At 38.6% G+C, this 27,360-nt stretch overlaps 5 protein-coding genes across 10 annotated transcripts in view; 2 read left to right on the forward strand and 3 right to left on the reverse strand.

Moving 5' to 3' along the window:
- Cype (cytochrome c oxidase subunit cyclope) overlaps window positions 1–27,360 on the reverse strand; it is a 108,102-nt gene that overhangs the window by 40,239 nt on the left and 40,503 nt on the right. The gene's annotated exons all lie outside the window — the stretch shown is intronic.
- Window positions 84–1,346, reverse strand: Rpn12 (regulatory particle non-ATPase 12). The gene is made up of 3 exons (XM_076778835.1): window positions 1,219–1,346; window positions 835–907; window positions 84–760 (listed from the first exon to the last, which is right to left on the reverse strand). Exons 1-3 carry the CDS (start codon window positions 1,324–1,326, stop codon window positions 141–143), a joined length of 801 nt encoding a protein of 266 aa, XP_076634950.1. The 5' UTR covers window positions 1,327–1,346; the 3' UTR covers window positions 84–140.
- Eef1gamma (elongation factor 1-gamma) lies at window positions 1,770–5,329 on the forward strand. 2 transcript variants are annotated; one of them, XM_076777482.1, is made up of 8 exons: window positions 1,770–2,014; window positions 2,141–2,290; window positions 2,861–2,924; window positions 3,002–3,144; window positions 3,422–3,724; window positions 3,826–4,119; window positions 4,233–4,385; window positions 4,478–5,329. In XM_076777482.1, the coding sequence occupies exons 1-8, from the start codon at window positions 2,003–2,005 to the stop codon at window positions 4,631–4,633; spliced, it is 1,275 nt and encodes a 424-aa protein (XP_076633597.1). In that variant the 5' UTR covers window positions 1,770–2,002; the 3' UTR covers window positions 4,634–5,329. The 2 variants fall into 2 exon arrangements, with proteins under 2 accessions (XP_076633597.1, XP_076633596.1); XM_076777481.1 differs by having other exon boundaries at window positions 3,817–4,119; window positions 4,478–5,327.
- Mrpl49 (mitochondrial ribosomal protein L49) lies at window positions 5,476–7,046 on the reverse strand. The gene is made up of 3 exons (XM_076777492.1): window positions 6,767–7,046; window positions 6,042–6,228; window positions 5,476–5,878 (listed from the first exon to the last, which is right to left on the reverse strand). Exons 1-3 carry the CDS (start codon window positions 6,869–6,871, stop codon window positions 5,604–5,606), a joined length of 567 nt encoding a protein of 188 aa, XP_076633607.1. The 5' UTR covers window positions 6,872–7,046; the 3' UTR covers window positions 5,476–5,603.
- Window positions 7,221–25,580, forward strand: East (enhanced adult sensory threshold). 5 transcript variants are annotated; one of them, XM_076777471.1, is made up of 9 exons: window positions 7,221–7,493; window positions 7,857–7,980; window positions 8,173–10,603; window positions 10,724–12,505; window positions 12,592–12,667; window positions 13,177–13,439; window positions 13,804–13,962; window positions 14,037–14,350; window positions 14,545–25,580. In XM_076777471.1, exons 3-9 carry the CDS (start codon window positions 8,258–8,260, stop codon window positions 16,127–16,129), a joined length of 6,525 nt encoding a protein of 2,174 aa, XP_076633586.1. In that variant the 5' UTR covers window positions 7,221–7,493; window positions 7,857–7,980; window positions 8,173–8,257; the 3' UTR covers window positions 16,130–25,580. The 5 variants fall into 5 exon arrangements, with proteins under 5 accessions (XP_076633586.1, XP_076633582.1, XP_076633583.1 ...); XM_076777467.1 differs by having other exon boundaries at window positions 8,173–12,505; XM_076777468.1 differs by having other exon boundaries at window positions 8,173–12,505; window positions 13,804–13,956.

Consider the following 27,360-nt stretch of genomic DNA (forward strand, 5'->3'; position numbering starts at 1 on the left):
GGTAATAAACCCAAACGTAATTTCACATTTTAGATGAAACTTTCTCGTGGAACTTGATAAAAATAAGAAAGACTAATCCCTAATAAGTATATGACAATCTTTATTTATCTATATAAAATACAGGAAGATGCACATGCTTGTTAAACAATCATTTCAAGTTCTCTTGCATAATCAATGGCTAATGTAGCCAAATCTGAACTGGGTATTGGTTCTTCAGTTTCCTTTTCGTTAATCGTGCTGAAGTAAAAGTAACCGTCCTTAGCCAAAGTCCAATTCTTTTTTGAAGCGAACGCTTTCATATCTTTCTCAGAACTTAGATTGAGCATTCTTGATGCACCTTGAATAGAAATTTTAACGTACGCACTCTCCATACATGCTCCGATTTCATCGCGAACCGTATTTAATAAAATATCTATGAAAAAACTATATGATGCTGCTGGTATATTGCCCGTCGCTAAGAATATCTTATTATATGATCCTTCCATTAAATATTGTTCTAAGCTTAAAGGATGTCTGATGTAAACATTTGATTGTATCTGATCAGAAGGCAGTAGTTCTAGTTCTGTATGAAATTCAGCAACACGATTTTGAGACAATAAAAACAAGAGATTTAAGCCGAGCAGATGATACTTGTACACAGATTCCGCTAATCCTGACTTATAATCAAAGTAATAACATTTCAATTGTGCCATGTAACGTTCAAAAGAAGGTATATCTTCTGTTACTATGCTCCATTGTGCACCAATTTCTAAAATGTCACCTACAATTATAAAATAATTTATATAAATAATGGTTAACTGAACATTACTCAAATTTATGTATATCAATACATACGAGCTATGATCAATTCATGTTGACTGGCTGTGTTATTAGATGTTGGAAGAAACATCAAATGTGTAAGACCAATCTACAAACAGTAAAGACTATTGAATTGCTCATTCCTCATCGATTTGGGTGATCTTTTATGATCTATGTTATCAATGAGGAGATAGTTTTTTTGGATCTTTTCTAATTGCTAATCATAAATATTGTACCAAAGATTACATATAAAGAAAAAATTTTAATATCAATCACACGCTGCTTATAACACGTTGAATTTTTGACACGATGACAATTCATTTTGACAGACCACACAGGTAAACAAGGTTATATTACAAGTTTACCAGCGAAAAATATTATTTAGCAATAAAGAGTTACAAAATTTATTTTATATGATACCTTTAATTGATTGAGCAATTCGCCACATTTTTTTAAGTTACACGGAGTCGCTGTCCATTCTTGTTTTAAATTTTTATATAAAGAAACAACATCCTTTAGCGCTGCCATTTCTGGATATAAACCACAGTCACGCAGTCTATACATTATAGATACACGAAAGTTGAGAAAAAGAGGGAGAAAAAAAAATATACATAGATATAGAAGATACAAACTTATCAAGATAAAAATTCAATATTTTTCATATTCCCATAAGTTATTGAATAGATTTACTAATTTTAAATATTATTACTAGAATATCGTATGAAAATTTTGTTCATGTAAATTGAACTGCTTTGTCAAATGTCGATCGAATATTTTTATACGTTCAAAATAATCTATCAAATTTTTCGCACGGTTTCTTTGAAATATCTATTTCGTAAGAAATATCCTATTTCATAAAAAATACATCATTAATTTGTATTGTAAATAGTATATAAATTCAATACCAAGCAACCAATCGGAATGTTATATTTTAGACAGTGATACACGCATTACATTTTCACCAAGTACGAAAGTCTGGTCTAATTAAAAGAGTCTTTTGGCAATACCCCATTGAATTGCGAAATTTGTAATATTACACGGTTGTGTTTCGATTAGAAAAGTTGATAAATATTTCGTGAAAGTATCAAGATACGATATATTGCAGCTACGTCGTAGAGACGTATCTATTAGTGTAGAGACTTTATGCACTCGAGAGAAACGATCTTTACCGGCCTTCGACTTCCTCTTCCCGTAACTGGCTATAATGGCGTCTGGAGTAAGTCTTTCTCGTGCGAATCGCACCGCTAACCATCGACGTTATGACAAACCAACGTGGACATACGTTCCGTTAGAAATATTATTTAATGCGGAAACCAGCTAATCGTGTCACGATTTATTTCAGACTCTGTACACCTACCCGGAAAACTTCAGAGCCTACAAGGTGCTGATTGCGGCTCAATACTCCGGCGCTCAGGTCAAGATCGCAGATGATTTTGTCTTTGGTGAAACGAACAAATCTGAATCATTCTTAAAGAAATTTCCATTGGGAAAGGTATGTCGCACCGCGCGGCACATTTTTATTCCTCCGTTACGTGTTATGTGATATTTGTAAACCAGCTGGTGTTTTTCGTGACGACTTTCACGAAACTGTTAATACAGTAAGTCCTACGCTTACACGATTGATTCGTTCTGAAGCTCTTCACGTGAGCCAAATTGTATGTATATAATGTATTGCAGAGAAAAAGAAAAATTAGTTTTGGATTTAAGAGTAATGCGTGATATTATCCATATGGATAACGTGGACATCATCGAGTAATGTTTGTTTAATCGTAGGCATTTGTAAGGCTGGCCAAACTGTCTCGCCTAATTTAACAATTCGCGTTAGGATCAATTTTTCTCTCTTCCTATAATATGTTTAGTATACAATCATTATTAGAAAAATGAATTAAACAAAAATTTTTTTCATACATGCTTAAAATATATACGAGGACGTAAGCAACAGTTCAACTGTATATTTTAAGGATTACAAATCTGTGTAACTTGAGGGCTTGCTGTAAATAAATATAGTGTACTGGATTTGTTGAAAAAAACGTCGCTAATATTTGTGTAATTTTATCTGTAGGTTCCAGCATTCGAAACTGGCGATGGAAAATGTATCACAGAGAGTAACGCGATTGCGTATTATGGTAAAATTTATGATTGATAGATTGGGTATATATTAAAATTTTATGTACGCGTAAAATAAATCGTTCAATTTTTCCAGTGGCTAATGATCAGTTAAGAGGTAAAACTGATTTGGAACGTGCAGAAATTATTCAATGGTTTGGATTCGCTGATTCTGAAATTCTTCCCGCTAGTTGTGCATGGGTATTTCCATTACTCGGTATTATGCCATATAATAAACAGGTATGGATAGAAATGTTTGTCGTTATACTTATTTGTATTAACTTTTTTATTTAAGAAACAAATTAAAAGGGTTTCGATATTATAAATTAAATCCTCCATCAAAGGCAAAACTAGTTTAATATTGTAACTATTTTTGTAACTCTAGGAGGTATAATATTCGCATATTGTATGGTTATAAATTTTGTTTTACATGTCCAACAATATGCAAACATTTTAAGTTACATTTCCAAAATTAGTCACATTTAATACAGTTTCTTTATTATAACATAAATTTCAGACAGTGGAACATGCCAAGGACGATGTAAAGAAAGCATTGACTGCTCTTAATTCTCACCTACTTACATGTACTTATTTAGTCGGAGAACGAATGACTTTAGCCGACATAAGCGTAGCCATGACGTTACTCCATTTGTATCAGTATATACTTGAACCAAATCTACGCAAACCGTACCAGAACGTAAATCGATGGTTTCAAACTGTTATTCATCAGCCTGAATCAATAGCTGTAATCGGTGCCTTCAAATTGGCTGAAAAAACTCTCGAATACGATCCAAAGAAGTTTGCTGAAACTCAAGGAAAAGTTAGTATTATCATCGTATGATTCGTAAAACACTTTTTCGTTTCGTTTAACTACGTTTTACGCGATAGTAATTCTTTATACTGTTTTTATAGCCTGTAAAGAAGGAAAAAAAGGAAAAAGAATCTAAGAAGGAACCAAAGGAAGCAAAAGAATCCAAGAAAGAGGTGGAGAAAGTCGAAGAACTGGATCCAGCCGATGCCGCTTTAGCTGCTGAACCCAAAAATAAGAATCCTTTTGATACCTTGCCCAAAGGCACTTTCGATCTCGACGATTTTAAGAGATTTTATTCCAACGAGGATGAAGCAAAGTCTATACCCTATTTTTGGGAAAAGTTTGATCCAGAAAATTACAGTATCTGGCTTGGCGAATACAAGTACAATTCCGAGTTAACAAAGGTAAAACGATATATCGAATACTATCGAATAGATCGAAAATATCGATCTACTTTCTCCTCCTTCTCTTGTATATATTGACATGTATTGATAGATTGTGTCTTTATTTTGAACAGGTTTTCATGTCTTGCAATCTAATAAGTGGTATGTATCAACGACTAGACAAAATGCGGAAGGCAGCATTCGCCAGCGCTTGTCTGTTTGGCACAGATAACGATAGTAGTATCAGTGGTATTTGGGTTTGGCGCGGACAAGAGCTCGCATTCACGGTTAGCCTATTTTTTGTATAATATTTTGATCTGAAATTATGTTTCTGTCTAATTGAGAATATAAAATGTAATAATTATATCCTCTTAAACAGCTGTCCCCTGATTGGCAAGTAGATTATGAATCGTATAGTTGGACCAAGTTAGACGCAAGTAAAGAAGAAACGAAACAGTTGGTTCAACAATATTTCAGCTGGACTGGTACTGATAAAGAAGGACGCAAATTTAATCAGGGAAAAATTTTCAAGTAAAATTTTGCCATATGCTTACTATTAAACAGAACACTTTATTCGCATGAAATAAACGTAAAAAAACTGATTAAATATCATCGAACTTTACAAAAAACCTTTAGAATCCTGTATTTAATAGGGTGTTTTTTCTTTTTCTTTTTTTTTTTTAATGTTCCTTTTCGCAGATCTCTGTTGTGTAACTCGATGCTTTTACCTTTAAGTTTACCGTGTCACGTTTGAAATGCTGCTCCGAAGCTAGTTTTATTATACCTTTCTGCGTATGTGTATAGTTCGCGAATTGTGGTATTTGGAATTCGTTTGAATATCGACCAAATACCATAGTATGAACAAGAGATAAGATTTTAATTTTTAACAGAATAAATGATGTGATAATAACTTTGATATTCGCGCTCGTAGAAATTTCTATTTCACGTACACGTGTTAAATTATTTAATTTATACATCGTTTTAAACTGTCATAACTATAGTAATACAAATAATTCGATAGATGTAAGAAATAAGGTTACTTTATTTGTCTGTTACTGGTTTAATAAACAAAGGCATATATCATAATTTGTAATTTAAACATTAAGATAAAAAAAAAAAACGTGAAATTACGAATGCATCGTAGCGCCTATATTTAAGTCCACTGCTACGCATATTACAATTTATTCTCCATAACAGCTTGTGTGAAGTTTAATTTTAAATGCATATTTTTACAAAAAAACAAAATGAAAAAAAAAAATAAAACTGTTGAATTTTTAACTATTAAAATAAAGTTTGTACGTTTCTAAAATTTTGTATTACCATTTAAATACTATCTCAATGATAAGTGTTAAAATCACAAAATTTAAGAATACAAAGTTATGCATTTTAATATGGATTTTTATTTTTAAGTATAACAAATAATAATTACAATAACAAAATGTATCTTCTTTCAAAATTTACACCAGTTGTTCAATTGTGAGGAACAAAGACATTGTTAATAGCATTTAAAATCCTTTTGAATCCAACCACTTTCTGACTAGGGTTACATAATCTCCCCTAAATTGAATCTGACCTGAAAGTTCATTCACACGGATACCAATATGTTTGCCTGTGTTCTCCTCCAAATACTTTTTTAATTCGGTTCGTAATAACCAAATATCACCATTGATTTTACGAATAGTAGTTAATCTTCGTAATCCTCTGTATCCAATAGAGAGATATACTGGTTGCATATAACTCCTTGTACGACGTATATAGTATGGATGATCTCCTGGCTTTGCTGTTAAATTGAAACTAATAAATTAGATGATATAATGCAAAATGCATGAACAAGCTATTATTTCTAAAACGTGTGATTTGCAAACATTTTAAACTAGTCTTTAAATTACTTATACAAATTATACTCAAACAAGTAGATATTAAAAACATTGAGTTTAACTCACAAGTGGGTGGTTTCCATCCAGAAGGCAAATTTGTATCTTGAAGAGGAGGCTCAGGCACAAGTTTAGGTTTAAGTATACGTTCTACATACTTCCATTCTTCAGGATCTTGTGTTACTTCATAATCCGCATATTGCGCAGAATCTATGTATTTTGGGGAAGATTTGAAAGATCCCCATCTTTTATGAATCTAATTCAAAAATACACATTCTATCACAATTTTCCACAAACTTATCAATCGCTGATATTCCGTTCATACGCACGTTTGTAGGTTATTATTAAAACGAAGTATGTAAATACAAATTCTTATTGAGAAATAATATTCGATTTTTTTTTAACTATATCCAAATAAGAATAAAATTTAAAATCTAAACTCATTTCCATACAACTTTATAACATCATGATATACACTTCACATCACATTAGTTTTGAAGTTAATGATTCCTTTAAAAGGTGCTCTTCTTTAAGTTTTCATTTATTACATTCTCTCAAGACGCGACAACTTAGATACCGTAATCGTTTTGCATTGGAGGAGACACAAAAACATTTCAGAATTGCTATTAAATGGAAAGAAAAACCAGCAATAATATAAATACTTCGTGTAACTTCGCCTAGCTTGTCCCTTCGCTAATTTGTGTTAAGGTAACCATCACGAAAATGTGAGAAGTCGTCACTTGATGAGAGATTATGAAAGAAAAGTAAAAATGCAGATCGACGCGTGACATTACCTGATACACAACCGGCGAGACATTATTCCGCAGCTCGAGCTGACTAGAGGATCGAAGAATAATCGCCGAAAGCCTCGAACGTGCGAAGAGCCGAAGGGCAGCCATTTTGACTTCGGTAAATAAGGGTCGGTGGCCGCCATTGGTGCGCACGGGCGCGTCTTCCTTTTCGTTCTCGTGCCAGATCGAGCTTTTCCGCACGACGGGCCTGCATTTTCAGCATTTTTTCTGTTTCGCGATAAACTTGGTCGCGCTCGCTCGACTGCCCGATAGACGAACGCGTCACCGAGCGACCGTGAGTAACGTAAAATTCGACCAAATAACCGATGGGGTTTTAGTTATCGTGAACACTGTATAGACGTCCTAGTGCCGCGTTGCTGGGTATTTTGACGGTGGTTCGTCGGGTCTCGGTCCTAGAAACAGCGATCATTTTTGGACCGTTGGCGAGCACGAGTTTCACGCAAGGTGAACGTGTCATATACACCGGCTAGCGCGAGGCCAGAAGGGGTTGAATTCTGAGTGAAATAACGCGACGAAATTAGCGCGAACGAATTATGGACCTGGGAGAGGTCGCGTGTTTTACCGTCAGGTGGCGGTAGCCTGAAAACAGTGGGACAGCGTACGAGAGACAGACACCCTGCAACGGGACTCTGTGTGTTTTTCACGGAATTGTTTTCTGAGTTTTCCTACCAAAAATCACGCTTCGCGACGGCGATTTTTTGGCCGAGAGGTAAGTATACGTTACGAATCGAATGCCTAGCCACGAAATCCCGTCGACAGTGCTCGGCCGACGACATACTAAACCTTCGAAATCTCGAATCGGGTCCGACCTTTTGTTTATTCGTGGCGATTTTTTCGCGACGATTTGTCGCACGATTTTTGATACTTATCGCCAATTCACCCCTGAATTTCACTTCTTGTTAGTTAGCGCGCGATACGGCCTTTCTATCGGCCACGAATTCTTTGGGATCCGAGGCACGATTGACGAGATATCGCGGTAAATATTTCGAGGCAATTCCTGCCCAAGAGAAGAGGCGCTCCGTGTGTATCCGTGTAAATGCAAAGTTTGTCACGTAATTTTTCTGACCGCCAGGGCCGCATCTATCAACCCCACTATTCCGGCCGGCCGCTCACCTACTCGCACCTAAAGACGAATTATGTAGTTTTTCCGCTTGGTGTACAGTCAATTTGTTCCTGTCTCATTTATAAGAGGAAAGGTACTATTTCTTGGATTATAATTCAAGCATTATTTTACATACCCTTTATAAAGTAAAATCAGCTGTTAGCGTACATGAGTTTTATCGTGAATATCTTCATTGAGATATATGATTTATCGTTTTTCAGTGAATACATACCAGTTAATAATGTTGCTTCTTTAACTTCTTAAATATGTATTATTCCGTTACTAGGGAAATTGACAAACTATCTTGAACGCTACCATGGTAGTAGCAATTACTCAATGGTCGGTAATCGGCTTGCAATTTCATGTAACGAATGAAATTGCAGGAGCCCAATGTGGGCGGAAGTGAGATGGCATCCAGGGAAAAGAAACCCTTAGCGCCTTCCAAAGCAAAACAGAAGGCCAATAATGATTCTGGCTTGCCGTCAAACGAAATCAAAAGTAGAAAGGGCAAGTCTTTGTCAAATTTGAAACAACAACTCGCACGTGATATTTTTGAGGCAGTAGCAACTGGTAGTCAGTTTTCTCCAAAATTAGAGGCAAGCCTGCCACGAAAGAAAGTCCTTAGAAACCTTAAGCGCAAACAAAAATTGAGAGTGGCAAAGGCAAATCTCATTAAGTCTAAGGTTACAAGGAAAGTGACGAATAGAAATTTGTGCAGAATAACCGACATCAAAAAGGGCGTCAGAACGAAAAGAGTTAAATTGCCGGAGGGGAACGTGGTTAAGACATCCGACGGTAACTCAAGAGTATTAGAACAACGCGCGAACGATACGGAAAGTGAAAGTACAAGAGCAGAAACTATTAACAGAAGTGCCAAGAACAATCTCAGGACCAAAAAGACCAAGTTTGTAACAAAAAGTAGCGGAGAAGTAGAAAACGAGGACGCGCAGGACAAGGATACAGACTCTATTGCTGGGTCCAGTACCAAAAGCAGTCCAAAATTAAATAGGAAAGGAAAAAATTTTGGGAGTCCAGACTCTTTGTCCAAAAGCATTAAATCCACAAAGTTATCAGGATTTAAAAGGAACAATATCAGGGAGAAGGACAGCTGCACCAAAAATACAGAAGGTGATATCAAGTGTACGAAAGGGAAAAAGAGTAACAGCAAAGATATAGACTACGCTACCACAAAGGCATCCAGTATCGATACAAAATTTTCAAAATCCCTTCTGGATGCTAAGAGTTCTATAGATCTTACCATAGACGAAGTTATTGCTTCGATGTTGAGCGATTCAGAGATAGATAATCAACAAGAAATAACGGAAAAAATTGAGGGAAAAATTACAAGAAGTAGGAAGATGCTGGTAGAAGAAAATATACTTCCAGACGAAATTAAAAAGGAACCGGACAGCGAAGATACTAAAATTATATCTGACGGTGAAAATTTGGAAACAGAATCCTTCCAAAGTGCAATTCAATTGAGGAAAAGGTCAAATACATCGATTGGTCAAAGAAGTTTAAGGAATGGAAAGTTACGGCAATCGGATTCTGCTATTTCTGCGGACTTGGATCCCAAGAAACGTCGAAGATTAAACTCGGATGACCCTGTTAGTTCAGAAGTTTCAGTAGATAACATTGCAGATAGTAGTATAGATACAGAGTCTTGCTTTTCTGAATCTAGTGGTAATGATCCTCAAACAGTTATGGTAACAGCCAAAGATGAATTTTGCTTGAAACAGGATCCATTGAAAAATTGCGAGGAAAATTCCCAGAATGGTTCAGAAACAGAAAACAATAATAACAGTGATCGAGTAGATAGGGCTAGTGAAGTAGGACCCACTCTGCGCTCAAAAACTAAAGCCAAAAGTACAGAAATCGAAGTAAAATGTGACAATATTAAAGTTGAATATACAAGAGTAGCATCTAAGAATACAGAAGAAGATATAAAGAAAGTAAGCAACTTAGATCAAGTTAGGAAGGATAATATTTTAGCAAAATTTACAGACAAGTCCAAGAGTCGAAGAAATAGTTTAAACATAGATATGAAAAAAACAGTAGGTTCATTTTATAGTACAGATAAATCGGATAGTAATCCAAAGTCTCAAATAGATCAAATGATAGAAAATATCAAACTTACGATTGCAAAGTCCATCGAGAGTAAAATGTTCGGGGCAGAGAAGGGACTTGGATTAAACAAAAACTTTGAAGTACCAAAAATCGAGGAAATAATTGCACCGTTGAGTGCGGAGTCTCAAAAATTGGGTTTAGAGGAAACTGTGGACGAAGACAAGTCTACTATTTCCAAAAATGAGATTAAATCGGATAGTTCAGAAAATTCAGTACCAAAAGTGGCCGACACTGCCAAAGAAATTGAAAAACTAGTCATGGGTGATATCGAACCAGCAGAAACTCATTCTCAAAATATTCAAGAAAGCGAATCTTCGGACGTTGACGGAAGTAATAGCGTGCATAATACTTCCGAACCTGTGCTCGCTGTAGAGAATAGCGAGAGCAGTTGTTGCAATTCCATAGAACAACAGGAAGAGTCAAGCCAAAATTCTACCTCTATGGAGGAGCCTGAAAAGTGTTTGGATCAAACTACGGATGATCAGACGAAAATAGTAGACGATAGTAAAAAAGCAGTTGCTCTAAGAAAATCTCCAAGAATAATCGATAAAAATTCTCCAGAAAACGTGAATAGCGAAATTGTGAAAAAGGTAAGCAGAGCATCGAATAAAATGATTCAGAAGTCTGATAATTGTGAAGAATCTCCACAAGAAGATGTAAATAAATCTTCGTCCCCGCAAGAATATGTAACAAAATTTCCATCTTTGCAGGAAGATTTAAATAAATCCGCGTACGAAGATGCAACAAAATTTCCATCTTCGCAAGAAGATGTAAACAAATCTACTCTCGAAGAAGCAGCGTCAAACGATGGCGAAACCGTATCCAAACAGATAAAAGAGAGGCTGGTAGAAGAGAAAAAGGAAAATGAGACTACCGAAAGGAAAATCATAGTTCCTTCTAACGTTTCCATGAACTTTGAAGAGGCAGAGACGTTGGAAAGTATTTCTAAGGAAGTGGAGAGATTAGTAGCGGAAAGTCAATTGAACAGTCAGATACAAACAGTCGCGGAGGATGCACGAGACGTAGCGGGTGTAAACAATCAAGAATCGAGTACTAAAATCGTAACGGAATTCTCTTCGCCTCCGAGCGAGCCAACTGCAACGTCGGTTTATAACGTAAAAGAAGAAGCGATCGTTGATACAGTCGAGCCGAACGATAATACAAAAGACATATACGAGGCAACGGAGAATGCCAAAGAAATTGATACCGGCGCTCCGGAAGCTGTACAAGACGCGAAAGAAGATGGTAGCACTTGTCGAATGTCGGAGAATCTCGACGTGGACGCGGATTCGAAACAAAATAAAAATTCTGACTCCAGCGATAATTCCATCGAAAATAGCAAGAAAGGAGACAATATTTGCGACGACGTTGGCGGTTGCAACGATGAAATCGGTGTTCCGAATTCCGAGTCCAACGAGAAGAAAGCAGTTACGAGTAAACAAACGGATCACGGCGAGTCTGCAGCGACAGAGGAAGAGGGCGAAAAGATGGCGGCCAACGGGGCGACGGAGGAGCAAAAATTTGCCGCGGAGGACAAGAGGAGGGTGCTGAGGGCTCGAGACAAGGTGAAGAAAACCGAGAAACGATATCCGTCGTTGGCGAATATAAAAATCGAGGAAGAGAACGCCGACAAGGTACAGAGTCAAACGCAGAACGACACCGAGGAAGCGCAAGAGTTGGTAGAGGTGAAGGTTGAGGTTATAACGGAAGAGGTGGACGAGCTGGACGACTCGGAGCCCCAGACTCGGTCGAGACGCGGCAGGGAGGCGAAGAAACGAAAAGAGGATCAGCTGGCAGCGTTGAGAAGCAAACGGTCGAAGCGCGAGCTCCGCAGATCCGATCAACAGAACAAGGAGGAGACGTTGCTGGACGACGAGGTGGCCACGATAAACGAGAACAATCGGTCGTTTTTGAACAAGTACGGAAACGTGGCGGGATGCGTGACGAATTTTCGCGGTTTCTCGGAGGGCGGCAGAGGCAGCCTGGAGAAAAGGGACCACAACGCGGACAACGCGCGGAGCAAGTCGGAAAACGACCTGCTGACCATCGTCAAGGATCCCGGGAAAGGTGACATCTCCATGAACCACGTGGCGAAGGTAACGGACAACGTGAATATACTGACTGGGGATTGCAAGGCCGCGAAAACACCGGAGACGTCGCAGAAGGACTCCGACGAAACGTCCATGTCCGGCGAGTCGTCCAGCAGCGTGAACGTCACACCGAAAATCATGGAGACGCCGGAAGACAAGGTGAAGAAAGAGTCGATCCTGAGATTGCTTGGACTAGAATCGCTGGAGAAGGCGGCCGAGAGGCTGAGCCATCAGAAGGCTAGAAAGGAACAGTACACGGGCACGCTGAAAACGGTGATACGGGTCCAGAAGGAGAAGGACAAGGACAAGAGGCGGTCGAGGTCGCCGTTGAAGATGGTGCTGAAGCAAGGACGCGGAGATGGGGAGGGCGATTCACCCGAGTTCTACACCATTCAAAAGGAGGTAAGCACCACGGAGAGTCGAGAGAATCACGCTTAATGAGAAACAAAAACCTTTTGTCAACTGTTGCGTTCTCTTTTTGTTTTCAGTTTGGAACCAGTGGTTTGGGAGATAGCAGCTCTGGTGCGAACCGAAAGTTCTCTACTAACCACAGACACTCTTGCGGTAATCCTGGTTGCGGGAATAACTACATTCTTAATTGTTCCCTCGTCCTTCTCTGCTTTATTAAAACGAGTACACGTTCTCATGCTCTCCATACAGTCTGACACCTCGGAATTGTGACGAGGATCGCTCTTAACCCTTCGACGTGTTAACACGGTCCGCGATGGACCCATTTTCGGTGAGAACAGGGATGGTATTCCGTCTCGAAACCGAAATTTCTACGGGGTTTGAGGATTTATTAGTTTTACGCTTATATTTTTGAGGTAAATTTCATGGCATCGAGCGATCCTCGTTCACGGATCACCAGCCTTGCAAATCGTACTCACATCGGTCATATATATTTATAACAAGCATGCTACATCGCGCTACCGCTTCAAGTGCTAAATACATACAAATCATTTCCTAACTTTCAAGTCACTTTTCGATCGAAGCTGTATCACGTCTCAAGAGATCTGATTAAATCGTCGTTCTTCCATATATTCGTTCAATCGTTGATTGTTTTGTCGCTACAGATGAAGATGTCGAGGATGTCACGCCGAAAGATCGCCAGTCTCTTGTTATTCCAGAGAAGTCATCCTCGTTCTCCATTCATCCAGGACGTTTGTGCGCGGACGTCTGTTGTTATTGCTTTGGGAAATTCGGCTCCTTGGACACGCCGATGCATCTGGCGCAGATGAAGTCGGACGAAAGACGCAAGAAGATCTTGAACATCGAAAGACACCTCACGAAGGATTCTTGTTTATGCGATGCGTGCTACCGCCACGTGGACAGAAAGGTGGAGAGAATTCTTTTTTTCAGCAAATTAGTGCATGCTAAATCTTCAATTTTTTCTGTTCTAAAGAAGAGATCTTGTACTGTTTCCTTCGCCGATTGATTTAGAATTATGATCTTGGTGTTCTTTACAGATGTTATGGGATCGAGCGGTCTTCTTTTCGGATTCTTTTCTTTACGTTACTTATCTTGTATTGACCGATATTAGATGTAGACTCTGTTTACAAACATTCTACTATGTAATAGTACACGAGAATGTCTCAACGAAAATGAACATATCATAACTCTTGCACTATTAGGTGTAAGACACAAATTTCTTAATACTTTTTTATAGTTTAAAAGACGTTTAATAATAATAATATTCCTAGGCAAACACAAGTCCAACGAACATGCAGACAAAGCCTCCGAAACAACACCGGCAACTGATGGTGTCTAAATGCTCGGCACGCGATTGCAGGGACCCTGCGCGACATCATGTCAAACGTCGTTGGTTGCTCAAAATAAAAGCTGGTCTGCAGCAGGTGAATGTACGCTCAAAGGAAATAAAACTTTTAGTTATAAACACGCTGTGTATTATAACTAGCATTGTCTCTGGGTACAGGTGGACATCGATTGGGAGTCGAGTCAACACACGTCCATGTCATTCTGCGTCAGTCATTATTCGAAAATAGAACGATTTTTGACCTGCGCGCTCTGTAAACGTCGCCTGGCGAGGAATTATACCCATCAGCTGGCGAACGCGGAAACCGACGAGCTGAACCAGTTGTTGGGGCAACAGGGGGTTCCTGTAGCGCTGGCTGCCGGTACCTTTGTTTGCAAGTTGTGTCGTTACTTCACGCAGTTGCAACTGAAATACAAAGATGTCGAGAACATGAACACGAGTCATCGATCCTTCTTCAAGAATTACCGGAAAAGGTACGATCTAGTTTGGAATTTAATCGAAAAAGTAGAGGCTTTGCCTTTTAAAATAAGCAAAGGTGCGCGTCTGTACGATTTTTGTACAGTTTGAATATCGACAATTTTTCATCCCAAAATTAATGATTAACTTTTGTGTTTAGTGTACATCCAACTAAGGAAACAAATTACGTTATTTAATTTACTTTCTTTAGAATTCTACACTATCACGATATCGAGGTTCTGGACAACGAGGATGGCGATACGTCGCAGAATCAGTCCAAGGATAAGGATAAACGCAAGAAAAGCAACAAGTGTACCGCTCAACCGAAAGGTGGAACTACGTCAAAGTCTCCCGATGGCACGACGAACTCTGCTTCGGAGAAGTCGACGCCCGAACCGACCAAGACTGAAGGTACCAACTGCGAGACGGAGAACGAGCCTCGTTCGGTGAAATCGAATTCGAACTCGAACTCGACGGACGAACCCATCCCTACGGATGTGCAGTACCTCGGTATCGAGAGCACCGTGGAAAAGCTGAAGAAACGGAAGCTGCTCGAGATGCATCCATACACTGGTTCGGATACGACGATAACCTGCGAGGGACCTAGCGAGGTGGTCGAGATACTCGCGATGGACAAGGAGGTGACCCTAACCAGACTGCCAAAGAGACCAAGGACCAATAACGACATAACGCCCGTGGTGCAACGACTTGGCGCCAATCCCTCGATAAGCGTGCGCACCCTGTTCCCCGGCGAGGAAGAGATGAACCTTCACGCCAGTATCGAATTCACAAACGTGCGCGAGATCACGCCGCAGGGTTGGGAAAAGTGCGCGACGATGATACAGTATGACAGGGACACGAAGCACCTCTGGCAAGAGTTGCAAAGACCATACGGGAACCAGAGCTCGTTTCTCAGACACCTAATACTTTTAGAAAAATATTACAGGTCCGGTGACCTGATACTGGCACCGAACGCCTCGCGGAACGCCATTAACTATTCGACGTCCGTGCAAAACAGATTGATATCGTACGAGGGCCCCGAGAAAATGGACGAGCCGATCATGGAGCCGATCTGCACCGAGTTCAACTCCCGTCGTATGAGCGGCGGCTACCTGCTCGAAAGGGACAGATTGTCCCTGCCTGGCACGAGCATGACGAAACCCGCGGCTATCCCTGGCGCGCAACAGCCAGGCAAGGCTAGCCCGTCGCGTCTCCTGAAGCTGAATCCCGGCGTGTCGATCATCAAAAAACCACCACCGAGCCTGCAACGATTAAACCTGCCGTCCACCAGCACCGCGACCGCGAACGGCAACGTAAAACGAAAGGACGTGCCGCGTGTTCCCGTTACCTCCGGAGGCAAGGTGTTCCAGCTTAGCGAGCCGGACTTCAAACGACTGCAAACGCTGAAGAAACAGAAGCAGCTGCTGTCGGAGAAGCAGTCGAGCATGAGTCCCGGTGGCTCGGGGGGCTCGAGCTCCTCGCCGCCCAATCCCAAGTCGACCACGCAGTACCAGAAGGCGCAGCAGCTAGCTGCTCACACGCAATTCCAGAAGCACCTAAGGATGCAGCAGGAAATGCTGAACCGACAGAGCAGAGGGGACTTCGAGCCGTTGATCTGCGATGTGCGCATGTTGGCGAACGAGAACACACCGACGCAGAATCTGTTGCACAACCTGAATTTGCCCAAGTCGATACAAGTGACTACGAAGACGTCGGGACAGATACCGATACTGCCAAAAATCCCGAAATCGTTGACGGTGATACCGCAGACCGTCACCAGACCCACCGACAAATGAAACGGACCGAGAACTAAACGAAGGGACAGTAAGTAGTTAGACGTTACGATTCTTTTAGACGAGAGAAGAGTACACGGAACGTGGGAGGAGTGTGTTCATGGAACGATCGGCTCTACGCGAGGCGAGGCACGAATTATTCCGATGCTCGTCTTCCAAACGCCGACTCGAGTGGACCGCTGATCAAAAAAGCGTGACAATATCTGCCTTATCGATGCGCGCGTTGTTCGCGAGACAGCGTTTGAAACGGTACGACGAGGAGCGCGTGCACACGCGTTTCCGGTCGCATATCGATCGTGATCAAACTGTGCACACGCGCACGTTATATAGATAGAAATATATAAGTAACTAAACTCAAACGGCTAGAGATACTTGGATACTAACGATTATACACTAACCAACCAAAGCATCAACGCGTGAGAAAGTAAATGAGACGTGAAACACGGTGAAGAAGCAAAGAAAACCTATTTCCGACGGAAAAGTGCCTAAAAAATGAGATATCGCGAGCGAAGTCGTTAGTTTTTTTTTTTTTTTAATGACGAAGAATATAAATGTTGAACGGACTCGAAACACAGTATATATGTATACATAGATGAATATATATATATATATTAAAAATTGAAAAAGAAGAAAAACGAGAAACAGATGATCGGTCGTTGCGAGGTGGATGATTAAGAGGAGAAAATCAGACGAAGGTGGGGGTTGGGAAAAAGAGACTGAACGAAAAGCTTGGAATTATCAAGAGCAACGTTTCTAGATCCATTTGTTCTCCGTTCAATGACAGTTTTGTGACGATTGCTCGACTCGGAAGAGCTCTCATCGTCAAGTTAGGATCAAACGAAATATATATATATATGTAATCCCACGAGTGACGAAGCTGATTTGCCTTGCTGTTATCGGTACTCGGTTCACTGCTAGACATATCGTTGTTCTACGTTCTTCGAGAGATACGGGAGACGGGACAATCGTGCATGGCCGCTCGAAGAACGATCAAGTAATCGGTAGTTCGTTCCTTGTTCGCGTCCGAGGGGATAAGAGTCGAACATACACGCGACACATGGCGTCGGTATATTCTGTTATATACAGGGTGCAGCGTCCAACTTGTGGCCCACCAAAATGTTTCCATTGTTGGTACAAAGAAACGTCCATCGAAGGTATCAATATTACGTTAACCGTTTGAGTGCAAAGGGTAATTTCGAATTGTCCGTTTTATGTCGAAAAATACCAAATCAATGCATGAATTTAAATAATTTGTAACAAAAACTTCATTGCAAGTAGAGTCTAAGCAGCCTGTTGGTTGACCTTATTGAGATAATAAATCGATACTCTTCGACATGGAATGGCAGCTCGCGATTACACTGTTTGGTATTCAAACGATTAAACAAAATAATTTTTTTCTTTTTAACTTAAATAGATTTTTAGATATCATGGAACCCAATTAAAAATATATAGTTTTTAAACTATTGAAACGAAACGAGTACTTATCTGTGAATCAATTTTTTAACGAATAAAGTATTTAAAACATAATAATGTACTCTATGAATGACGGTAACACCATACATTTTTTTAGATACTTCCGTGAACGATAGTGATTTGAAGAACAGCGGCAGTAATGTCTAACTTTACTTTTATTTATTTCTAACTTATATATTATATTAGTCTAATACAATTTGTCAGAGAAATTAATAATTTATATAATGATTGATGTCTTGATCGATGGCCTTAAAATTTCGTAAAATACGAGCTTCGATGGAAAGTTCCTTTCGAAACCATCTAATGGTCAACTTATCCTACACGGTCAAACATGCAATCACAAAGAAACAAAAAAAAAAAAAAACTGATGACCTTGAAATTAGTAGAAATACGAAAGTGTCGACAATCGAAGGCTATAGAAGGATGGTTCATGCTTGGTTCGCGTGATTTGTGTATTCTTCTGCCGACGAAAGTGACGAAGATACGTTGGGTGATCCGGTCCAGACGAAATACCCTGTATATTCCGTTCGCCAGTAATATATTTTGTCTACCTGGAATCGTTTAAAATGGCGGTGGCGACACCCCTTAATCAATTGTACATTAGAAAATATATTTTGGCCTGCTCGCCAGAGGAGCGCATAATGACGACTTGTAATTAATTATAATAACGGGCGATTGTTATAAGCGGAATACAATAAGTGTTAATGTGTGAAATTGGTAAATACACTCTAGGTAGGTGTAGATCTACGCCTCGAGCTTATTTATTACGTTACTATACATCATTATATTGCATTGTACATAACTGATAATTACTATTTTTTAGTTAATAACCGATTATTATTATTATTATTATTTCATTACGAATTATGCAATTATAACATGCTACGACGAATTGAATCGTTGTGCGAAGGATTCCTTTATCAATCGTGTAACACGATCGCGAATAGAGGTTAGTTTTGCGGGTGGCAATAAGCCCGTGTTCTTTTTCTTCTTCTTCTTCTTCTTCTTCTTCTTTGTCTTGTGCACTGTCGCCACGTGAAAGTCGAAGAGTTTGCAATTCGTCGTACCTTTTGCTTGAAATGGGACTAAACTCCCTTCGTTCTCGTCCAGATGCGCGAGATTCAGCGTATTCCGTCGCCTCATTAGAACGATTGCCTTAAAGAAAGCTACATCGTAGCGTCGTTATCGATTGTACATAGTTCAAGAAATGAAGAAACAAAAAAGGAAAAAAGGAAAAAAAGAAAACGAAGAAGGAGCAAGTGTATTTGTTAGGCGAGGACAATTTGTTGATCGAGCAACGAAAAAGAAAGACACGCGGGACGATTTGAACGTCCATATTCGAAATAGGGATACCTTTACTTTTGAACCGATTGAAAATCGACATCGGAAGAAGCAAGGTTGCGATTTCGCGGCGTTTTCGACTTGAACCAGATTGGCTGCCTTTTTATCGAACGTGTCCCCGTTAACTTTATCGTTGTATCGCCTTTGCACTAGTTACGCGTTCACGAATAATTTTTTGTTCAAGCTCAAAGACGTTTTCCATTCGGTGGAAACCGTAAAACTGAATCGGTTCAAGAGGATTTCTATCCGGTTACTATGTATAACAAAACTTGTATACTGTCGGCTGTGGTTGAGCTAGAATGATATCGGTTCGGATGATCGAGGTTAGTTTCTGTTGCACGGACGAGCGAATGGCTTTCGAGGCTGGGTAAAAAATTTTAATTGCTCGGTTGTATTCCTGGTGTATTTGTTCGCCTCACTTTGGTGGATCGTGGTCGTCGGATTCGTAAAAATTTAGAAATCGTTGACTAAAGATTTCTATAGTTCTGTTTATTCGGTCTGATATCGACGCTAAATTGCATTGGTCGTTTTTCTTCGTCATCATTTCGACATGCCATGTATTTTTCTACGCATTTAGAACGATAGAAGTTTTATGAGGCTCTTATGGTATCCGAACTTCTTGCGCTTGAAACTGTTGTACGGCTTTCTGGTATAAACTGTATAAATTAGGAAAATGATCTGACACAGTTTTACAATCATGGCAGATGGTTTAACACACTGATACTATAGTATACCGTAGGGCAGTCCTAAAAATTCGTTGATACAGTGATGGCTAAGGTGTACTATAATATTAGAACGTTTAGATCACTAAAGATACAGAGAAAAAATCATGGTATATAGTAGTGGTATTGTAATCTTCAAACCATTGCTGATGTAGTAGCATTTTAGTACTGAGTTTTGCAACCCTCACAGTCCTAGTGGACAAAAGGTACTGTATATTGTAGTTTGGTATTTTAACACCTGTTAATAAGTTATACTATGATATACTGTGGTATTACAATATTCAGATCCCTGGTAAAATAGAGTAATACCAAAGTATACAATAGTGTACCTCAATCTTCAAAAAGGAAAGACATTTACAGATACAATAGCATAATTCTCACTTTCAGACATTACACATTATAGTCTTCATAACCCTGTTAATACTGAACAATACTATAGTATATAGCAGTGGTTCTGTAATTGTTGGACTACTGCTGATGCAACTGTGTTATGGTTCATAGTAGTGTAATTCTCAAACTCTTGATAAGTCTGTAACACTATAATATACAATAGTACAATCCTAAAATTTGTGATGGTGCAGTGACACTGAGATACACTGAGATATGATTCAGTGATACTATAATATGTCATAGTACAATTTTAAAATTACCGTTGAAAGAGTGACATTGAGGTATACTAAAGTGTTACAGTCATCGATTCCCTGTTGATACAAATTAATATAGTAGCATATATTTTATGTAATCTTTCGATCATTGTTGACGGAATTATGTAATTCTGAATTTCCAGTGACTTCTCACTGCATTCTAATATTAATAGTGTACTCTGATACAGTTCCCAGAAGCCTCCAACGATTTTAAGCGACAGGATTGTACGTTCGTAGCAAGTAACAAGTGTTTTGCTGAATCGTTGAACAATTTTTGTCCGCACGAATAATATTGATATTTAAGCACAATTCCCGCCGGCGGAAAGGAAGAGAGAGAGAGAGAGAGAGAAGGGGGGGAGAGACGGAACGTTTCGAAAGTCGAGAAACAGCAAATGAGAAATGAACAGCGTGAATGGGGGTTGCAACGCAGAAAATAAACCCGGGAACCCGACCTGCGCGTAGTTTAATTTTGAGTGGAAAAAACCGTTCACGTGGCGACACGTAGAAACAAAAGTAAATAAAAATGTACACACCGGGCACACGTGGACGTATAAAAATGTTGCGTGGCCGTGACCAACGTGGATCGCGTGCAAACGATAGTAAAGAATATCGATGTGGATATTATATGTATATTGAAAAAAAAAAAATATATATATATACATATATATATATAAAATACTAAACGTTATAAATAAATATATATATATATATATGGTATATATGATATATATTATATGTATATGTATATGTATATATATATACATATACAAAGAGAGAGAGTGGATATGATGAGAAAGGTACTCGACGAGTACGCTATACATATTAAATGATCTATTTTATTAAGGATATTTTTGATATATCTATCTATATATATATATATATATATATATATATATATATAGCTGTATATATATATATATATATATAAATAAATAAAAGTATAAATATATGTATATCGAAATTAAAGAAGAAACGGAATCACCGATCGAATAGATATTGACGTTCAATGTAATTATTGTTATCGACGGATGGTGGGTAGCGTCTAAAATCGCGATGCTATTTACTGAGCTGTGTGCAGTGCATGTTGAACCGTATTTTTCTATCGAAACTAACAACATAATCTTTTACAGTAACGTTGTTGACAGTTCTATATACAGATTTCTTTTTTTTTAATTTGATTAAATTTTTTTGGACTTTTTTTTTTTAGAGTTCTTTTTTTGTTCGAGAACGATCGTATTACGAACGGTGGTGTACGTTGAAACTGCGTGTACAGAACAGCGATTCCGTTCGATTGGATCTCTCGTCTGTCGAGGATCGCTCCTCCTTTATTTATTATTATTATTATTATTATTATTATATCCATATGAAAATTTCAATCCTCTTTCAGTTTGTTAATATTTCTTTTTTTTTTCTTCTCGAAACGAAACATGCGAGGACAAGGACACAGTTTTATAAACCGTTGTTGTAGAATAATTGTTACAATCCTTTTTTGTTACGTGTGTGACTCTTGTGGACAACGGTGTATCGAGATAAATACGGTCGTTTCCTCGTTCGAGCGCGTAGATTCTTCGCCAAGACTCGTGGGATCTTTTAATTGTGTTTATCTTTCATTTCTTTTCCTACCCGTTCACAACTTTTTTTTTTTTTTTTTTTTTTTCTTTTATTTTTGCCCTTTAACGTAACAACTAAACATTTAACCGATGCGTATTCGATTATTGTAAGATTCTGTGTATCGATTACAGTTTTGCGTTAAAATATACATTTTCTGCCCCCTCAGAAATTGGACTCGTCGAATCATTTTTTTTTCGTTTAGAAACTCAATCGCTTCGATCACAAGGCTAATGAATTGTTAAAATTGTAAAGATATTTATCGAAACGATGGGAATCGAGTGGTCGTTGGACGACGGAAACGTGCAAAAATTTTTACCGAAATACAAACATCGAACAACAAATAAAAGATGACATACAAACTTTTTACCCGTTATTCGTTTAACGAGAATTAGAATTCGAATCATAGAATGAAATTATATTTCTCGTTGAGTCTAATGATTCATCGCAATCAAATCACTGTACTGTGTTCTTATTCGTCACCCGTTTGTATACAATTTTGCTCGTTTCTTTTGCGAAAAGGTCTTAGCGATTTCGGTATTATATCGATTTTAGTACGCGAGGCTCTATTTAAAACAAATGTTGTAAATTTTAATGAAACAATATCTCAATATTTCGGTTTCTATACGAGTTATGACAATACGATCGATATAATACCGGTACAAGTCCCTGCGAGAATCGTTTAAACGTTGTAGTTTTTCAAATTATAACCTAACGAAATTAAACGAACGTTTGAACGTAATAAATGTTTTGCGAAACGCCAACTGCTGCATACTACTCGACAGATGATCGCTCGCGTGTGTACGTAGTGGATCTTCGTGCACGAAGGAAGTGAGAAAATAGACGACAAAGAGTGGGAGAACGCACGCGAGACGAAGAGAGAGAGAGAGAGAGAGAGAGAGAGAGAGAAACCACAGAGTGTGAGTGAACTGAGTTTAAGTTTTAAGAATTCTATTTTTGTGATCAAAAGAAAAAAAAAACACGTGTAATTATTGTAGTCAGATGGGGAGCAGGAATCGTCGAATGATTTTTTTTTTTTTTTTTTTTTTTTTGACCGAAAGAACACGCGTACTGGCGAATTTTTTCTTATTCGAATCCTCGATGGTTAAAAATAGTCGTGACTAACGGGTTCGATTCTGATCTCTGTTCTAACCTCCCGTCGCCAGAGATGGGCAAAATTTTATTCGATCGAATAAATTGCGTTTCTGTTTGCTCATCGAGACATACTTCAGTCTGATATTTCAATTCTAATCGAGCAACGGACAAACGGTTCTTTGTTTCATATTCGTTATTAGAATGTTCTTAAATGCAGTACTAAATAAAGTTTTTGAATCGATATCCAGACGAATGAAGATGCTAATTCACGAATAAATGTAAAAATTTTATTCGTTATTCATGAGTAAAGTTTGCCCGACTTTGTCTATGTGGTGAATAAGCTAGTAGTAAATCCATACGATCACAAATGGCCGGAGAACCGTTAGTGCTCCAAGAATAAGTATGTCTGAAACGTACAGTGGTGTTTCTACTGACAGTAGTCGTAACTACATATGCCTCTGGCGGGGCTCGCGAGAAACAGAATCGGGGACAAGCCTGGAATGAGCGATTAATAAATTCGATCGTTGTCCCAGACATTTCTATGTAAATATCAACGAATCGTTCGATTAATTTGCAGATAATATTCTGACCCTGTCTTAAAGGCCGTTTATCCAGCTAATGTACCGGGTGTTTCGTATTATGGTTAAACTACTGATTTCTTAAAATTACAATTCGAATAAAATAACTTTTCAAGTAGAAAGGAAAATTTCACTTTAAAGTTCTATTACAAATATAGGCAATGTTAGGCATAAACACAGTAATTATAATATTGCGTAAATATTTTTTTAAGGAAGAGCTTCTTGAAGAATTCCATACAACTATCGGGATGGTACATATCATGAAAATATAGAAAACGTACTTTCTACATTGCCATTTCTACACCTACGTTCCACATTGCCTGTATTTATAATAAAACTTTAAAGTGAAATTTCTCAAGAACAAAACGCCCACTTTGACGAATGGTATTATGAGATTCTTATCACACTATGTGTCTTAACCTTAAAAACGATTTGTCAGCTCGACTGTTACTACTATTCCGATCGAAATTAGGTTATGAAACGGATTATCCCGCGCGCGAGCCTTATTAATATCACGACGTTGACAATATCGTTCCTCGATTGAGAATTGAAGGACAAAGGAAAAAAAAAAATCATTCAATGTTCCCTGCTGCGAAGAAATATTTTTTAAGCTGGACGACGGTGTGCGAGTGTGAACAGATCGAGAAACGACCAAAACAGCTGATCGATCGGTTTTATTTAGGAAAAAGTATTTTATTACGCGGATCGAGAGCCGAGAGGTCGCTGTTAGCAATGAGAACTGAAAACAAAGAAGCAATAATAACGGGAGAACGTAAGAAACTATCGCGCGCTAGATTTTAGGCACCGTGAAATGTTATGTGTTTCCTTTGGTTTTCGAGCGGTGCGTTAGGCACAGACTCCGCGAATATAACATCGCTGCTGTTTCTCGACTAACTTCAGAAAACTTCGTACTCGCGGAATCGATCGATACTCGTTCGGATGTCTGTTGTGCACTGAGTCGCAATCCGTTCTGTAACCTTTTTTTTCCCTTCAAGAATGTGTTTTTAATAATTTATCAAAATTCACTGCGTTCGGTCGAGTATCCATACCCGACGAACGTTCGAGATTCGATCGTACTGAACGAGAATAATCGTCGACGTCTGAGAACGTTAAATCGTTTCGGATGTTTTCATGGTCGCGAATTCAACAAAATAACGAGTGTTCTCGTCGGATGCCTACTTGTGTTCGCCATCGACTCATCGATCGATGAAGGGAAAGAAACACACGTGTTCACATTTTTTACCCGATTTTGTATCTCCATAAGACCAGTAATCGCACCATACGATCATCCTAGTCCTCTGCTCGTTGTACGATGAACAATTGTTGAGAGTCGCGACTCTTTAAACGCACAAATTTACAGGCTAGACGGAAATGGACGCGAGCTGTAAAACGATAGAAATTTTTCACTTTTTAATACTTGATCACACTCGTTGTGTGCCGTAAAACGGGAAATGTACGCGTCTCGATTCGCGATTCATGGAAACGTACGATTACGATCTCTTAAACAAGAACGATTCCATTCTGTTCTATTATTAAAAAAAAAAAGGAAAAATATACGAATCGACTCGATTTTACTTATTTTTTTAAATCCAAATTCATCGTGTTGGATTCAAAAAAAGAAAGGCGATCATAGCCTTTCAATAGCAATTTTTGACAAAATATCGACTTTGATCTCGAATATAACTTTTTTTTCCCTCGAGAATTTAACATTACGAAGCAATGACGATACAGCGTGAAGGCAATTAAAGAAAAGAAAAAAAAATATATATAAACAAATGACAAAGAGACGCTTTTGGCGTATGCAGTGACAAACTCCTTTTGGAAATTCGGCACACATCGTTACGAATATTATGTTATTTAAATAAATATTAACACACGTTAATATCATTATAATAACCTTTGTTTATTTGGTTTTAATGTAATAGTTATTATTAGTTCGCCATCCTTTGTATATATTCGCAACACTCAATAAAAAAAAGTACCAAAAATTTCATTTTTATGTTTCAATGTATTTTCCTCGTTCCGTTATTCAGGTAACCCCCTGCAACATGAGGAGATATAAAAGAGGATCGAGCCAACACAATGATTATATTTTTGCAGTTTATTTGCAATTTGTTCGTATAATTGGTAACTGATCTCGGATAACTATGTACTAAAAACCTAAACAACGTACGAAACTTTATACATAGCTGATTACTTTAAGGGTGCTAAGGCAGCTATTTACAGTGTGACGCGTTGAACCAACGAGATCGAGTCAACATATTCCTGCAACGAGAATAACGTAATTGTTCCCGATTGTATCGATCGTGACTTTCTCTCGAAATGCGGTTCAAGCGATCGAAAGGAAGATTGGATTTCTTTGCATTATTTTCACGCTTTTGATCAACGAATAATCGTTTCACTGTTTTTGTTTCTATTATTTCCTTCGACCGGTTTACAAGTTTGTATAAACGTTTACGATGATTCGATTATCAATGATTATGTAACACATAGATGCGCGTTAAACCCTTGGGCGCTAGTTACGCGACGAATCGTACAGAGGGCGTTTCGTTCCGTCGTTCAGAATCTCTCCGGCGTCGAAAGGATTAACGCGCATTATTATCCTGTGTAAAAAAAGAATTTGGCGGAGGGTTGGGAGTATCGATCCTGCAAAACGTACAAAAAAAACCGTTCCGTTTTAATGAAACGTAGAAAAAGTAGGGCCACGCCGAGCTGCGTCGCCCGCGAAAGACAAATACGTCGTCGAATATCCAATTCCTTTTTAGCACTTTTGTGAACGGGTGGGGGTAGGGGGGGGAGATAAGTTAGGGGAAAAGGATAGCGCGGCACTCTTGCGAACGGATCAACGCAAAGTGACCGTGTGGTCCGCGAATTCGACGTCGAGCATTTTTCACGTAACTGTATAACAACGTGGATTCATGCTTGGCGTTGATTCACATCTTCTACCAAGGGATTGAAAACGGTTACAATATCGATTTCGGTTCTCAAAACAGTTACGAAGAATTGAAATTAACGTTGTAACTGTTATAATAACAGCTCTGATGTAACGTCGATTTAGGTTACGGTTTGAATTACGGTTATTCAACTTCAGTTTCCAATTGCACGTTGAAGTTCCTTTTCGCTCTTTGGACAATTTTTTTTCTTAATTATTAGAATAACGTTTCGAATCTATTTAATCTCTTGGTAGGAAAAACATTGTTGTTTATAAGTAGAAACGATACTAGAACCGTAACTGAGATCGATATTACATTAGAGTCGTTTTCTCAATAGCAGTTATAATAACATTCTTTATAACCATTCCGATATGAACCAATAGATAACAGTTGGAAGTAGTTATTTCCAGAACGTTGTCAATCCCTGCTTCTACCACGCGTCCCCAACAGGGAAACTGAAAGGACAAAAGTATTGCACCGTACAGTGTCTGCTGAATCCATGCTAAAGATACACCTTATTACCGCTCGAGCATCATCTATATGTATCTTTTTAAACAATACATTATATACAAGAACATTTCGAATACAAATCATATGCACAATTGCGTTTTTATCGTAACAAAAGATTTTACAAAAATTCACCGCGAACATTCTTCGTCGAGAAACGAGAAGTCAACAAAATATACCCACGCACGGTCGAAACGGTAAAACATTTACGACAATTCGAAATATAAAACTGAGAATACTTTCGTGAACGGAAATACTAAGCAGCGGAAGCGACCGACTGGCAATGAATTGTTCCGTCAGTCAATTTCGCTCTGAAAAATCGCGTTCTCGAAC

Source organism: Colletes latitarsis, chromosome 11, assembly GCF_051014445.1.
Source record: "Colletes latitarsis isolate SP2378_abdomen chromosome 11, iyColLati1, whole genome shotgun sequence".
NCBI lineage: Eukaryota > Metazoa > Arthropoda > Insecta > Hymenoptera > Colletidae > Colletes > Colletes latitarsis.